Here is a 13,232-nt window from a genome sequence, read left to right as displayed (position 1 = left end):
TCAGGAGTCTTTCTCTGACTCAGTTTTCGTTCTCCTACCTCCTGGCGGACCTCGGTGCTGGTAGTCCAAATCCCGGTGCTGGTAGTCCAAATCCCGGTGCTGGTAGTCCTGTGGGTAGAGCGGCTGCATCCGCTCATCAGGCCTCATCATTCCCACCGGAGGGTACAGATCTTCCTGGGAGTGATTAATCCTCTGCAGAGACAAAAACATAAAGAAAGACATCAGGAAACGAGAAAATCATTTACATCTCCTAGAGAGGGAAGATGGGAGGACAACATAAATAAAATGACAGTAGATTAATGGACAATTCAGTCATTCAGGACTTTGAAGCATGGAGAAACTTGAATGGTAAATAATCCATCCATCCATCCATCCATCCATCCATCTTCTTCCGCTTATCCGAGGTCGGGTCGCGGGGGTAGCAGCTTCAGAAGGGAGGCCCAGACTTCCCTCTCCCCGGCCACTTCTTCCAGCTCTTCCGGGGGAATCCCGAGGCGTTCCCAGGCCAGCCGAGAGACATAGTCTCTCCAGCGTGTCCTGGGTCTTCCCCGGGGCCTCCTCCCGGTGGGACGTGCCTGGAACACCTCACCAGGGAGGCGTCCAGGAGGCATCCTGACCAGATGCCCAAGCCACCTCAACTGGCTCCTCTCGATGTGAAGGAGCAGCGGCTCTACTCTGAGTCCCTCCCGGATGACTGAGCTTCTCACCCTATCTCTAAGGGAGAGCCCAGCCACCCTACGGAGAAAACCCATTTCGGCCGCTTGTATCCGCGATCTTGTTCTTTCGGTCATGACCCAAAGCTCATGACCATAGATGAGGGTGGGAACGTAGATCGACCGGTAAATCGAGAGCTTCGCTTTTTGGCTCAGCTCTCTCTTCACCACGACGGACCGGTACAGCGCCCGCTTGACAGCAGACGCTGCGCCAATCCGCCTGTCGATCTCCCGCTCCCTTCTTCTCCCATTCGTGAACAAGATCCCGAGATACTTAAACTCCTCCACTTGGGGCAGGACACCCCCCCTGACCCGGAGAAGGCACTCTACCCTTTTCCGGCTCAAGACCATGGCCTCGGATTTGGAGGCACTGATCCCCATCCCGGCCGCTTCACACTCGGCTGCGAACCGCTCCAGCGAGAGCTGCAGATCACGATCTTATGAAGCCAAAAGGACCACATCGTCTGCGAAAAGCAGAGATGAGATCCTAAGGCCACCAAATCGGATCCCCTCAACACCTTGGCTGCGCCTAGAAATTCTGTCCATGAAAGTAATGAACAGAATCGGTGACAAAGGGCAGCCCTGGCGGAGTCCAACTCTCACCGGAAACGAGCCCGACTTACTGCCGGCAATGCGGACCAGACTCTGACACCGGTCATACAGGGACCTGACAGCCCGTATCAAAGGGCCCGGTACCCCATACTCCCGGAGAACCCCCCACAGGGCTCCCCGAGGGACACGGTCGAACGCCTTCTCCAAGTCCACAAAACACATGTAGACTGGTTAGGCGAACTCCCATGCACCCTCCAGGACCCTGCCGAGGGTGTAGAGCTGGTCCGGTGTTCCACGACCAGGACGAAAACCACACTGCTCTTCCTGAATCCGAGGTTCGACTATCCGACGGACCCTCCTCTCCAGGACCCCTGAATAGACCTTGCCAGGGAGGCTTAAGAGTGTGACCCCTCTATAATTGGAGCACACCCTCCGGTCCCCCTTTTTGAACAGGGGGACCACCACCCCAGTCTGCCAATCCAGGGGAACTGCCCCCGATGTCCATGCGATATTGCAGAGTCGCGTCAACCAACACAACCCTACAACATCTAGAGCCTTAAGGAACTCCGGGCGGATCTCATCCACCCCCGGGGCCTTGCCACCGAGGAGCTTTTCAACCACCTCGGCGACCTCGCCTCCAGAGATTGGAGAGCCCAACCCAGAGTCCCCAGGCTCCGCTTCCTCAGTGGAAGGCATGTTGGTGGGATTGAGGAGGTCTTCGAAGTACTCTGCCCACCGACCCACAACGTCCCGAGTAGAGGTCAGCAGCACACCATCCCCACTATAAACAGTGTTGGTGCTGCACCGCTTCCCCCCCCGAGACGCCGGATGGCGGACCAGAATCGCCTCGAAGCCGTGCGGAAGTCTTTCTCCATGGCCTCTCCAAACTCCTCCCACGCCCGAGTTTTTGCCTCAGCAACCGCCCGAGCCGCATGCCGCTTCGCCCGCCGGTACCCATCAGCTGCTTCCGGAGTCCCACAGGCCAAAAAGGCCCGATAGGACTCCTTCTTCAGCCTGACGGCATCCCTCACCGAAGGTGTCCACCAACGGGTTCGAGGGTTGCCGCCGCGACAGGCACCGACAACCTTGCGGCCACAGCTCTGATCGGCCGCCTCGACAATGGAGGCACGGAACACGGTCCACTCAGACTCCATGTCCCCCACCTCCCCCGGGACGCATTCGAAGTTTTGCCGGAGATGGGAGTTAAAGCTCCGTCTCACAGGGGATTCCGCCAGACGTTCCCAGCAGACCCTCACAACACGTTTGGGCCTGCCAGGTCTGACCGGCTTTCGCCCCCACCACCGGAGCCAACTCACCACCAGGTAGTGGTCAGTGGACAGCTCCGCACCTCTCTTCACCCGAGTGTCCAAGACATACGGCCGCAGATCCGATGAAACGATGACAAAGTCGATCATCGAACTGCGGCCTAGGGTGTCCTGGTGCCAAGTGCACATATGGACACCCTTATGCTTGAACATGGTGTTCGTTATGGACAATCCATGGCGAGCACAGAAGTCCAGCAACAGAACACCGCTCGAGTTCAGGTCGGGCGGGCCGTTCCTCCCAACCACGCCCCTCCAGGTCTCACTGTCGTTGCCCACGTGAGCGTTGAAGTCCCCCAGCAGAACAAGGGAGTCCCCAGGAGGAGCACTCTCCAGTACCCCCTCTAAGGACTCCAAAAAGGGTGGGTAATCTGAACTGTCGTTCGGCCCGTAAGCACAAACGACAGTCAGAACCCGTCCCCCCACCCGTAGGCGGAGAGATGCTACCCTCTCGTTCACCGGGGTAAACCCCAACGTACAGGCGCCGAGATGGGGAGCAACAAGTATGCCCACTCCTGCCCGACGTCTCTCTCCCTGGGCAACTCCAGAGTGGAAGTATGTCCAGCCCCTCTCAAGGAGACTGGTTCCAGAACCAGAGCCATGCGTCGAGGTGAGACCGACTATTTCTAGCCGGAACCTCTCGACCTCACGCACTAGCTCCGGCTCCTTCCCCACCAGAGAGGTGACATTCCACGTCCCAAGAGCCAGTTTCTGCAACCGAGGATCGGACCGCCAGGGTCCCCTCCCTTGGCCGCCACCCATCACACAGTGCACCCGACCCCTTTGGCCCCTCCCACGGGTGGTGAGCCCATGGGAGGGGGGGCCCATGTTTCCTCTTCGGGCTGAGCCCGGCCGGGCTCCATGGGTAAAAGCCCGGCCACCAGACGCTCGCCATCGTGCCCCCCCTCCAGGCCTGGCTCCAGAGTGGGGCCCCGGTGACCCGCGTCCGGGCGAGGGAACACCAAGTCCAATGTTTTTACTCATCATTGGGGTCTTCGGGCTGCACTTTGTCTGGTCCCTCACCTAGGACCTGTCTGCCTTGGGTGACCCTACCAGGGGCATGAAGCCCCAGACAGCATAGCTCCTAGGATCATTGGGGCACTCAAACCCCTCCACCACGATAAGGTGGCAGCCCATGGAGGAGCCCATGGTAAATAATACCAGTAACTTTTTTTCCATCTTTTATTTCTTGTATTAATATTTTCCAGATTTTGTTGGTATATATTTTACTCCTACATAAATATCAATTCTGCTCATTATGAAAGAAGATTTGTGTTTATTTCAACCTTGGATCAGCCCTTATTGTTTCAGAAACCTCACTCTCATGTCAGACACAAAAAAATGTAATTAATTTTTAAAAAAACATTAAAAAAAAGAAATGAGGAAAAAAAAAACTTCAGAAAAACAGGAACGCTGCGCCGTACCTGCATGCTGTTGTGGATGTTGTCGACCACAGGGAGGTGCTCTCTGTCCTCCATGCCCTGCCAGTGCTGCGGGGGCCCCTGCCCCGGACCCACCACCCGGTCCTGGCTCTTGGAGGCCGGGATGGTAAAATACTCCCTAGGGTAGGTCTGGGTGGGGATGGGGTAGGCCTCCGGCCGGGGCGGGGACGGCTCGTCCTGAGGGGAAAGAGAGGGACAATTCAGCTAAACACCCAGAAAACTTACAAAAACCAACAGAGGAAACAAGAAAATTCAGCTAAACATCCAGAAAACTTCCCTAAGTTGAGACTGGAACCACATTTCTGTCCAACATGTGTGAAATTTTACTCGTTGGTGCCACATTCCTCATTTAAGCTGGGACAGGTTTGAATGCTGCAGGGCTGGTCAAAACATTTTTGAGGCCCTAAGCAGATTTTAATATGAGGCCCCTTACCAACAGATGCTTCATCGTTCCTAGGCTGCTCTGAGTGAGTAACATATAAAAAGACAAAATCTTACCAAGTGTTTTTGGTGTAGTTTCTACTAAAAATCTTAAGTACACTTGAATTAAGACAAAATTTAACTAATTCTTTAATATTGATGAAAAAGTACTAGATCCAATCCAGCTCCGCTGCCAGATTATTTCACTTATAACATGGGAAAAATGCTTTGTTATAAGTGAAATATAACATATATACATATATATATATAAATATATATATATGTGAAACTAGCACTTTTTAAAAGTCAATATTTAAGAATTTTTGATTGCATATATATATGCCCTAACCCTATAGCTTGCTTAAAAGTTACTTGTAAATTCGATTTGTAGCCTTGTCTTATTTCAAGGCTACTAAGATATTTGCAGAAGAAACTAGACCAAAAAAGATTTTGTGTTTTTGCAGCTAGCATCATTTATAATTAGCTTACATTGTACCATCGTACAGTTTACCCTTATAGAAGATGCAAACTAAAATAAAAACATTTGTATTTAGATATGTAGAAACAAACAAGTTATTACAATTGTGCCAACTACTAAAAATGATAAAGACGTAGTTTTTATGTGTAATAATTAAAAAATTTAATTAAATGCATCTTTTTGCTCTTGGGCTCCCCCTTGTGGTGCGGAGTGTCTCTGCACTTACGTCTGCACAGAGGTTCCCGGTGGAAACGGAGGTGATCTTGGTTCCCGGTCCTCCAGGATAAGCCGACTTGGTCGCAGGACTCTGGCCCTGATCTGATGGAGGGAAACAAAATGATGTCAAAACAAACCTTCACACACATTCAGTGTTTGTTTTTCCAAATGCAAATGTTTCCAAAACATTCGTTGCCAAAATATCCCGCTGGTTTGTTTCTGTATCAGGGTGGAGCAGCTGCAGAATAACACCAGCAGAGGTTTTAACCCAATTCCAGTCTAAAAATGTTTTCAATCAACTACAAACCTGCAGAATGGATCTGGATTGCAATAAAAAAAGGGTTCTTGCACTTTTCAATAAAAGTAAAATTGGAGCACTTTTCAAGGTAAGTTTTAAAACTTTTCAAGCACCAGACTTTGGAAAAAAAAGACAGTTTCAATTCACTATAACGACATATTTATTACTGTAATTAATAAAGTCTTATGTTAGTATTCTACAGCAGGGACAAGCTAAAGTAAAATAACATTTTATGGTTTGGTTTATTTGCTGGTCTGAAGAACAAATTTAACAAAAATTTGAGTGATTGATTCATTTTGAATAATAAATATTCATTACATTTAAACTGTTAAGGTAAATGACTCTTCCTGATCTATTTAAATGCTTAAACACAATATACAAAGAAAGTTACAAGAATAATCTTGGTAAGTTTTCTGACATTTATCAAACAGAAATAATTTTCTAAATAATATAAAACAGGGAAGGTTAGTCTGATTTAACTTCAGACAACAAGAAGAAAAATATGTATGTCTCTTTTTATTAGTTGTATGGAAATATCTGGTTTCAGCTGAAAATAATGTTTTCCAAATTTAGGCTTTGAATAAAACATTTGATTGATCTTTATTCCAAAACTGCAGTTTGAGTATCAGAAATCAAACATTTGCAGGGATTTCAAGCACCTGTATGTACCGTGTAATAAAGAGAAATAAAAAATGATAAAGATGATTAAAAGGAGGACTTACTGGCTACGTTGGGGCTCGATCGGTGGTCGGCCCGGTTCTTCAGAAGCCGGTCCTCTCCACTCATCTTCTTTGGTTCTGCGTACGAGTCCCAACCGGGCTGTGGACTCTCCGGGTCGCCGTTCTGCACGGCGTTGTTGTAGAGCTCGAAGCCCTCGCTCTTCGGACGCATCTTCCCGTTCTTATCGCGGCCGCGGTCCGACGCTGGGAGACGGGAAACAACAACGATCAGAACAAACAAACATTCATGAGGCAAAAATAATTCATTCAAAAGCTCTTCTTAAAAAAACTTTATAATTTAAACATTTTAAATTCAGAACACACAAAAAGTTTTTATATATCAGTACTTGGGGTGAAGCTCTGGAATGATTTAAGCATAAAACGGTTTAAAATGTCAGAGACACCGGCCCTCAAGGACTGGAGTTTGACCTTTGACCCCAGAGTGATTTAGCAAAACTGAACAGTTAAAGATGCGTCTCCCTTCGTGTGTTACAGGAGAACGCAAAGTGACGTCCAGCTGGGAAAAGAGAGAATTACTCATCTTTGAACTTTCAGTAATATTGAAGGTAGAATAGAAGATCTTTGAGACCAACCACTCTGTTTCATTTTACTGTGTGGTTGATGGGACTATGGGAGAAAAGAAGACTTCCTTAATGAAGCTCGGGTCAAATTCCAGCAGACAAAGAGAAACTCAGAGCCAGACAACCCTTTAACCTCCGCTACACGGTGTGTGTGTGTGTGTGTAGCTTTTCATGGACACACACATCCCAACTGTGCTGCACAACAAAGACACCCCTGTGTGGACATCCGCCTGTCTCTTTGATTGGTATCAACATTTAAATGGATTTTTATTAAAAACTAACTAAATAAAATGTAAAAATATTAATTTTTCTCATATTTTTCCCACAGTAAAATTTAAGCATTTTTAAGGTAAGTTTTCAAACTTTTCCAGCACCAGATTTCCAGCAAAAAATTAACTACATTCAAAACTTAACCCTGTTTTGGATTAATTTCTCCTTGTTTTGCAATATAAACAATTAAAATCACAACTGAAGTCAAAAAGGCGTGAATAACGGTACCTCTCTGCATCATGGGGCTGGGCTGGTTGAGGAGCGTCGCCAGGCCGTGGTAGATGGCTCCCTGCTTGGCCACCTCCAGAGTCACCACAGAGCCCGTCCGCGTCATCAGCTCTGCAGCTCTGAACACACACACACACAAAGCCACGCCCGCGCACGCACACACACACCACACCATCAATCTCCCAACTTCAAGGAAACTTTTCTCCCTGATGTGGCCGTTTAAAGTGACGCAACACACAGCCAGGCTTTAAATCTGCGGTAACGAGCTTCATTAAGCGGCTCCGTCTTTGATCCAACCGTCTCATGACTCCACTCGAATCTTTCCGCTTCACTGACATTCATTTTTGCACTAAATCTAATTTTATATAAACTGACAGCTGGTAGTTTGGCTGTTGGTGACATCCTGGTGGAGAAGCTGCACTGAAAAACATGAGCGGTAGTTCCTGTCCAACGCCTCTACTTAGTAAATTTAAGCTCCTGACAGTTTTTACAAGCTAGAAGAATCAAATTTCACCATCATTATTTCATGAGATAAACAGAAACATTTAATAAATTACATATTTACATTCAGACTAATATTTTCAAGCCTTTATGTTAATTATGATGCCAATAAAAACAAGACAATGTTGGAAGAGGAGTGGGTATTTATTGTATTGTATAAACTTAAAACCATTTTGATTTGTCGACACAATAAATTCCAATATTTTTTCTTTTTAAAAATAATATTACTTAATTCTCCTAATATTCTGAATGTATTCTGGTAACATTGATGTTTTATTCTCGCATTATTTTGACTTTATTGTTGCAATGCTATTGATTTTATTCTTGGCCTTTATCATATCATTTATCATGATAATTTTTTGATTAAAAAACATTTTTCCATTTTTTTTAAATCTATTGTGATTCTTTGGGGTTTTTTCCTGTGCAAAATTAAAATGTAAGAACTTATTGCACAAATTTCTGTTTAATCAGACGTTTAAGGCCAGTTTTGTTCATCAAATTAACTTCAGTAGAGCTCGAGGTCGTCTATAAATTTTTAAGTGTTGTTCAAAAGTCTGATTTTGAACAACACTTTTGAGCTAAGTGACATAAGAACTCAGTAATCTGACAATTTGAATCATGAAGCTTTAACATTTAAATTAGAGCTGAAACGATTAATCAGATTAATCGTGATTAATCAACAATTTTAGCAATCGGTTAATCGTTTAATTGGATTATACAGACTTTAAAAAACAGCCATTTGTTGAAAGAGCAACATATTCAGAGAAGTAATTAAACCAAAACTGAGCAAAAAAAACATACATTTTTGATTTAAGATAGAAAACGTTCTTTGTTTGAAAATATGTTCTACCTAAGACTCTTTCAGGGTCAGTTTTAGCTTCTCCTGCTTACAAAAATCTGCTGTTATGCACTTTATGCTGTCCAACTATTAAGTTTTAAAAAATAATCAATAGATCAACAAAGCTGAAAAAAGAGGAGCGTTGCACATGTTCATGAGTTTTTTTAGGTGCAGATGCATCCTTTGCCATAAGTGATCAAGCATCACCAAAGGAATGTTTTTTAATGGATCTTAGGGAATTAAATGTTTATTTTATTTTAAAAATGAATTTAATTACTTGCATCTTTTAGTATATTTCTAATATTCTATAAAAAAATTTTTTTTTTAATTGCAAAATGCTTTTGCAATTAAATGAAAAAGCAGCAGTATATAACATTTTTTAAATCCAATTAATCATCAGAATAATCAGTTACTAAAATAATTGTTAGCTTAGAGTTAAATAAAGACACGTTTCCTAGAAGGTGGGGTCTGAGGACCAAATTAACACCTTCATCATCGACCAGAGGAGCCAGAGATTACAGATTTGTCGCCCTGCTGTAATTTGGGTTCAGTCCAGATCCACACGTGTAATTTTCTTCACCACATTCTTGTTTTCCAAACCCTGTAAACAGATGATGCACTTGTTTTGGATCCAAGTTTTGGGAATGAAACGGATCGTTTCGGTTTAGCAGGGAGCCGGCTCTAAAGGAACAATTTGGAAAAGTTTTGAGGGGTTCCAAACATTTTGTAACAATCTGTTGAAATTTGTTTGAAGTGAAGGAAGAAAAGCGTTCAGGGAATTACAGAAAAATGTTCCAGTTCCAGCCTCGTCCTGCACGCAAATGCAATTAAATATATTTATAATCCGGCTCAACTCTGGGTCGACATGACGACACCAAACAACAATCCTGTTGCTTTATCTGCACTATCCAAGCAGGAACACACCCTTTTTTACACTTTTGGACCCATTTAGTGCAGAAGACTCTTTGGACCATCCACAATAGCTCATTATAATTTTGGCTAAATAAAACTTTTTTTTTTTAATAGAACTACTTAATATTTTTAACTACTATAGTATTTTGTCTTCTTTCATGAAATAATTTTCATTCCCAAAGAAAAACAATTTATCCAACTTCTTTTTGTAAAAGTTTTTTGTTATTGTTTCAAGACTTGAATATAAAAGTAAAACTGGAAAATGTTCAATTTCCTGTATAAAATGATAAATAAAATATTAATTGTTTTGGCTTAAGACAATTATTTTAAAAAGCTAACTAATATTTTTAAATATAAATATATTAAGACTTGTTTGCCTTTTCCCGTGGAATAATTGAATTAAATTTAAATTAAATTTCCAACAGTCCGACTTTAAGATTATGAGCAAAATGTTTTTAAATCTATATTTCTTATTACTTTGGAAAATTATTTCATAATAATTTTCATTTTCCACAAATGAAATAGGGTTTTTTTTTAAAAATGTTTTTCTTTATTTAAAAATTTCAGGAGGCTATTGTTTAAAAAATTATAACTAAATTCATATACAAGATATTTGTCAATAACTATAAGCTGTGTTTTTCTAACGGTCAGGCAACATTAGCGACTCTAAACCAGTTTCAGTTTTTAGGTTTTATGATATTAAAGCTGCAGACTCCTGATGTACTGTTATGTAATTTCCATGTAAATCATTTCCTGCTCTTACCTCTCCTGCGACAGACCGACCAGACTGCGTCCATCAACGCTCAGCAACTGGTCACCTGCTGCCAAACGGCCGTCCTGCAAACATCCCATAGTGAGACTCTGCGATATTTCCAAACGTCTCACTTTTTTAATGTTTTGCAAAAACTCACCTTGTCCGCCGCTCCGCCTTTCACAACAGACTTGATGTAAATGCCGAGTTTCTCCTGTCCGGCACCCTGCAGAGACGGAGAGGAAAACCGACGGAAATGAACATCGATGTGCGCAATCTGCGTTCACAAAGTTTAAAACAACACAGAGACTATCTAATTAAGATAAAAAGATGATATAAATATCACAATGTTGAAAAGCTTGTGATATTTATCACAAGCTTAAATATCACAACGCATCATGAAACGCAGCAGTCGGATCCAACATCGTCACCAAAGTCTGTTGCTAACAAAACGTGATTCATAATTGGCTTACAGCCGCATTAAACTGCTTCTGAAATTTAGAGATCATTCAGATAATCCATCAGGTGAGTGAGAACAAACTTTGATTTAAAGTGTAGGAGAAAAGGTTGCAGGTCACAATTATTTAATTAATTTAATATTTTGACTTTTAATCGGATTTTTAAAAATGGGCACAAATCTGCAGATTTTTCATTTAGCCACACAAGTTTCTTCTATACAATGTTAGAAATGCAAATAAACAAATTAATTTTTTTAAATAAGAAAAACATTTTAATTCCTAAAATGCAAAAACGGCATTCCTTTAATGAATCATTTATTGATTTATTGATCATTTACAGCGAAGGATTTATCTGCAATTATAAAAACACTCCTAGCAAACGTGAAAAACGCACATTTTCTGTTTGATTTATCAACACAGTGTAGGACTGATTTGTTTACTATTTCTGGGATTAAACTGTTAATTCCAGAATATATTCCCTCCCAGCCACGCTGCTAGGAGGGAAATGTAATTGTTCATTCCAGATTTGCCTTGCGGATACAGAAAAAGCTCAGAGTGTTTTGGAAACACGGATTGCTTTTACAGGTTATCCAGTTCTGCATTCCAGAGATAAATCTGAACTTGCTTCCAGTGCAACTTGGCCTCCTCTGGTGTCTGTTTGAAACCTCAGGGTCTGAAGGTTTACTTGTGCAGATGATTTGGTTTTGTTGGTGTCTGTGAGCAATCAAGCAATTCATTCAGTGAGCAATGACCCAATTCATCCAGTGAGCAATGAAGCAATTCCTCGCCAAATGAGAGACTTCACTGTGCAACATAAACATTTTATTCTCTAAAAAAATGGTCAAATGACCATTAAAAATGCCCAAAAACGTGCACGTGAATCCCCCAAATCCTTTAATCAGAAAGGAAAAACACAATTTTGATGCAACAAGCAAACAAACCTGGCTAATTCTGGCCAAAAAGATCGCACTGTGAAGGAAAGTGCGATCTCAGTACTGGATATCTGCGTTTTGCATAAATAAGAAGGAAAAGTTTGACTTGCAAAGAAACAAAAACAATTTGTTAAAGCTGCATTGTAATCTTGTTTATGCGTTGCTTAGTGACGCAGAGAGCAGGTTGTTCTCAGTTATCTTGCACAACGTTGCCACAAAGTTTCTGACTCCTCTTGTACTCTAAATCACGACAGAACTCCTCGTTCCTTCTGTTGCTCAAGAAGATTTTAAATTACTTCTGGATGTTTGGGCTCCAAATGCACAAAAAGTGCAGAACAATAAGAACCTAAAAGTTGCTGTATGACAGATAAGATTAAATGTAAACATCCAAAGAGATTTTATAATATTTGCTCAAACTGAAATAGTTTCTTTGCGAATCAAGCTGCACCGTCAGTGTCAATAACCAGAGACGTCTCAGTTTGATTCCCAGAAGGTTTACTGTGGAGGGATATTATTAGATGGTTTTTATCCGCTTCTCGACAAATTTATCCTTGGAATCTGCAACATCTGCAAACAGAAACTAGAAATATTCCAGAGAAATGCTGGAGGAGCATTTCTAACATTTCAGCTCCAATAAACGCAGGGTTTTTAGGATTTTATGAAGCAGAATGAGACGGTGGCCGACTTCAGAAACATTTTGATTACTTGCAGCTTTTCCCGCTGCAGTTTGTGTGTAGGTTTGCTCCACTAAAATAAATGCAGTTCTGCCACAATCTGAACACGATTTACGCACTTATCTGTTAAAAATGAAGCACTTAAACAAGAATAAATTATTGTTTAAATGTCGGGTAAGAAGAGCAGCCATAATGACTGCTGTCTGTGTTTTTCATGTTTTTGTCGTGAAAGGAGTGAACTTCCTGTAGGGGACTGTTTGAATACTGGAGCCTCTGTCTCAGACGGAGCCACAGCTTCATGCTTGGGGCCAAAACAGCTTCCAGAGACAATTCAGGGAATTCCCTCCGAATGTCAGAGAGGTTTCAGTAAGTTACGGAAACACAGAGGAGATCCTCACAAATCAAGTCATGTTTACTTTATGTGGCAGCTATTATAAGGAGATTTAAACTCTTTGCATAAAATGAAGTTCATTAGTGAGAAAAGACTAAAAGATCTTGAGCAGGGATTAAATCTGCAGCTGTGGATGTTTCTCTATGAAGCGGAATCAGTGAAAATCTACATTTTTGCAAAATGGCAACAAAAATGCTTTAAAAACTAAAACTTAAAGTCACGATTTCCACTTGTTCCTCATCAGGACCTTTGACCCAGTTCAGCTGGTGGGAATCAGAAGTTATTTAGTTAAAATAAAATAACACTGCTAGACATTAGCTGCGTTTCCATCGACCATATAAATGAGCCGTTTGATATTTCGAAAATCTGCCGCTATAAGAAATAAATCAATTAATGGCATGATAAATTAAACAATTTAATGATAATTTAGAGTGTTTTCCCTTTTCTCCACCAAAAACTGGATGATAAAACTCTTCAGCCTGGTGCTTTAGACTATTTTGTTTACAGAGACATTATAATTCATTTTGTTTGTCGTT

At 42.4% G+C, this 13,232-nt stretch overlaps 1 protein-coding gene across 16 annotated transcripts in view; it reads right to left on the bottom strand.

Annotated features, from left to right (window-relative positions):
• Positions 1-13,232, bottom strand: part of afdna (afadin, adherens junction formation factor a) — a 110,495-nt gene that overhangs the window by 20,611 nt on the left and 76,652 nt on the right. For all 16 annotated transcript variants that reach the window (XM_028040515.1, XM_028040519.1, XM_028040516.1 and 13 more), the window contains 7 exons: positions 10,402-10,467; positions 10,254-10,327; positions 7,240-7,358; positions 6,164-6,364; positions 5,154-5,245; positions 4,012-4,206; positions 39-192 (listed from right to left, as the gene is read on the bottom strand). In XM_028040515.1, coding sequence (XP_027896316.1) covers positions 39-192; positions 4,012-4,206; positions 5,154-5,245; positions 6,164-6,364; positions 7,240-7,358; positions 10,254-10,327; positions 10,402-10,467 — 901 coding nt within the window. The remainder of the gene's footprint in view (positions 1-38; positions 193-4,011; positions 4,207-5,153; positions 5,246-6,163; positions 6,365-7,239; positions 7,359-10,253; positions 10,328-10,401; positions 10,468-13,232) is intronic.

This window comes from Xiphophorus couchianus, chromosome 15 (genome assembly GCF_001444195.1).
Source record: "Xiphophorus couchianus chromosome 15, X_couchianus-1.0, whole genome shotgun sequence".
Taxonomy (NCBI): domain Eukaryota; kingdom Metazoa; phylum Chordata; class Actinopteri; order Cyprinodontiformes; family Poeciliidae; genus Xiphophorus; species Xiphophorus couchianus.
The sequence above is the reverse complement of the archived record's forward strand: the minus strand, read 5'-3'. Positions and strand labels throughout refer to the sequence as shown.